This window comes from Otolemur garnettii, unplaced genomic scaffold (genome assembly GCF_000181295.1).
Source record: "Otolemur garnettii isolate 467f Iridium unplaced genomic scaffold, OtoGar3 scaffold00178, whole genome shotgun sequence".
Classification (NCBI taxonomy): domain Eukaryota; kingdom Metazoa; phylum Chordata; class Mammalia; order Primates; family Galagidae; genus Otolemur; species Otolemur garnettii.
This window is the reverse complement of record NW_003852573.1, coordinates 3,373,791-3,375,975: the sequence shown is the minus strand read 5'-3', so window position 1 is coordinate 3,375,975 and position 2,185 is coordinate 3,373,791. Positions and strand designations below refer to the sequence as shown.

General features: G+C 40.8%; 1 protein-coding gene across 3 annotated transcripts in view; it reads right to left on the bottom strand.

The window, feature by feature from the left end:
* Nucleotides 1-298: 298 nt before the first annotated feature.
* Nucleotides 299-2,185, bottom strand: part of VASH2 (vasohibin 2) — a 39,347-nt gene continuing 37,460 nt past the window's right edge. For 2 of the 3 annotated variants that reach the window (XM_003800533.3, XM_003800535.3), the window contains one exon: nt 567-713. In XM_003800533.3, coding sequence (XP_003800581.1) covers nt 641-713 — 73 coding nt within the window. In that variant the 3' untranslated portion in view covers nt 567-640. Of the gene's footprint in view, nt 714-2,185 lie in introns of all 3 variants that reach the window. The other variant, XM_003800534.2, reaches the window with a different exon arrangement.

Genomic DNA, 2,185 nt, shown 5'->3' with positions numbered 1-2,185 from the left:
GAAGAATTTCAGTGCTTTTTAGTAAAACACTTGCATATAATACCTTAAATCACATATATGTGTGCACCAAGAAAAAACTCCAAACTTGTGGAGATCCCCCTGGGAAATACTGGGGAAACAATACAAATAGAATATAAAAAAACCCAAAACACCGTTAAATTTGCATATCTGATGTCAGAATGCTGAGGTAATATTAACTGCTTAAAAAAACCCACCCATCTTTGCTCCTGTTATTGCTGAAAAAGACAGTAATACTGATTTGAGTTACCTTACTATACCAAAAGTTCAAAAAAGGATTTCATGAACATCCTCTATTGGTGAGGCGTAATGTTCAAAGCAAGTAAAAGAAAGCAGGTAAATGGAAAAATATAAAACTACAGTTATGATTGTTATCCTTAAGATCTTGAGTGAGGGAGACAGTCCAACCCCAAACGGGCTTATTACTTAGCCTTTTCACAGTTGCCTCTTAGTGAAATTTTTAAAGCTAATTGTTACCACCCACTCAGATTCTATTTCTAGGTGAGTCCTTAAAAATAAAATCCACAAGCTCTTAATAAATAGTTGCAGTCCTCCTGAAGATGCTGGCTAAAGTGCAGAGAGAAGCACCACAGAAACCCTCTCACTGGCCGGTATGGCTTGGCTAAATTCGGATTTGATAGCCCACTTCATTCAGCGTGCTGAGATCAGCCACCTTCTTTTCAGGCAGTGCAGGCCTAAAGGTAAAGACAGAAATATGATGGGCAGAGAAAGATAATTGAGCATTTTCAAGGGCATCTACTCAGTTTCCCTAACCCCGTGGGTATCTGTCTCACTCATCCTGTCCCCTCACCCTGCCAGCCTTACATCCAACTACTCTACTCCTTATTTATTTGAAACAGTCTCAGTGTGTCGATCTGGGTAGAGTGCAGTAGTGTCCCAGCTCACAGCAACTTGAAACTCTTGGGGTTGAGCAATCTTCTTGTCTCAGCCTCCTGCGACTACAGAAACCCACCATGATGCCTGGCTAGTTTTTCTATTTTTAGTAGAGACAGTGTCACTCTTGCACAGGCTGGTCTCAAACTCCTGAGCTCAGGCCATCTACCCACTTCTGCCTCCTAGAGTGCTGGGATTACAGGCATGAGCCAATGCAGCCGGCCACTCTTCTCGTTTTTAAGTCCACTATTACTGGTTTTGCAGAACATTTTAACAATGTTTTCACACAGAGTTCAAAACATTTTTCAGGATGTTGAATGAGCTTTTTCAGCTTTAAGCCTAAATTTGGTCACACTGTAACTTTTGAAGCCCTGTGAACTTTGCAAGGGTCTGAAAAGTAAGTCCTGTGTATTACAATGGAAATAAAACTCTGAGCCAAATTCTCCTTGAAATATTGGCTTTCTAGTGTTTGTGCTCTTGGGAGAAGCTCAGGTTTCCAGAGATTCCCAGTTATCTTTGATACAGCGTTAATATTCCATGTTTGAATGTGTAAAAACCAAGGTAAATCTTTTAGAATTCATCTGAGAAAGCATGTCAGTGTGGAAAATCATTCAGTGGCAAAGCATCTCTTCCTTAAAAATATTTGCTAAAGTAATTTCCAGTATAAAATTATACCTAAGCATTTATATGAAGTCATATAAGAAAGTACTTCTAGCTGGGAAAAATATCATTCAGTAGAATATATGTCGTCATTAAAAACATTCACTAAATGACTTTTGACGTTTTTTTTTTTGTTGTTGTTTTAGAGACAGAGTCTCTCTGTCACCCAAGCTGGAGTGCAGTGGCATGATTATAGCTCATTGCAGCCTCAAATTCCTGGACTCAAGCAATCCTCTTCCCTCAGTCACCCAAGTAACTGGGACTTCAGGTGTGTGCCACCATGCCCAGCTAATTTCTTTATCTTTTTGTATATATAGTGTCTTGCTACATTTACCCAGGCTGGTCTCTAACTTCTGGGCTCAAATGATCCTCCTGCCTTGGCCTCTCAAAGTGCTGGGCTCACAGGCCTGAGGCACTGCACCTGCTCCCCTAAATGACTTTACAATATAAAACTATGCCTAAGCATTCTAACAATTTTTTTTCTTTTGCAGCAGCCTCAAGCTGTTGCCCTGGGTAGAATTCTGTGGCATCACAGCTCACAGCAACCTCCAACTCTTGGGCTTAAGCTATTCTCTTGCCTCAGCCTCCCAAGTAGCTGGGACTACAGGCTCTC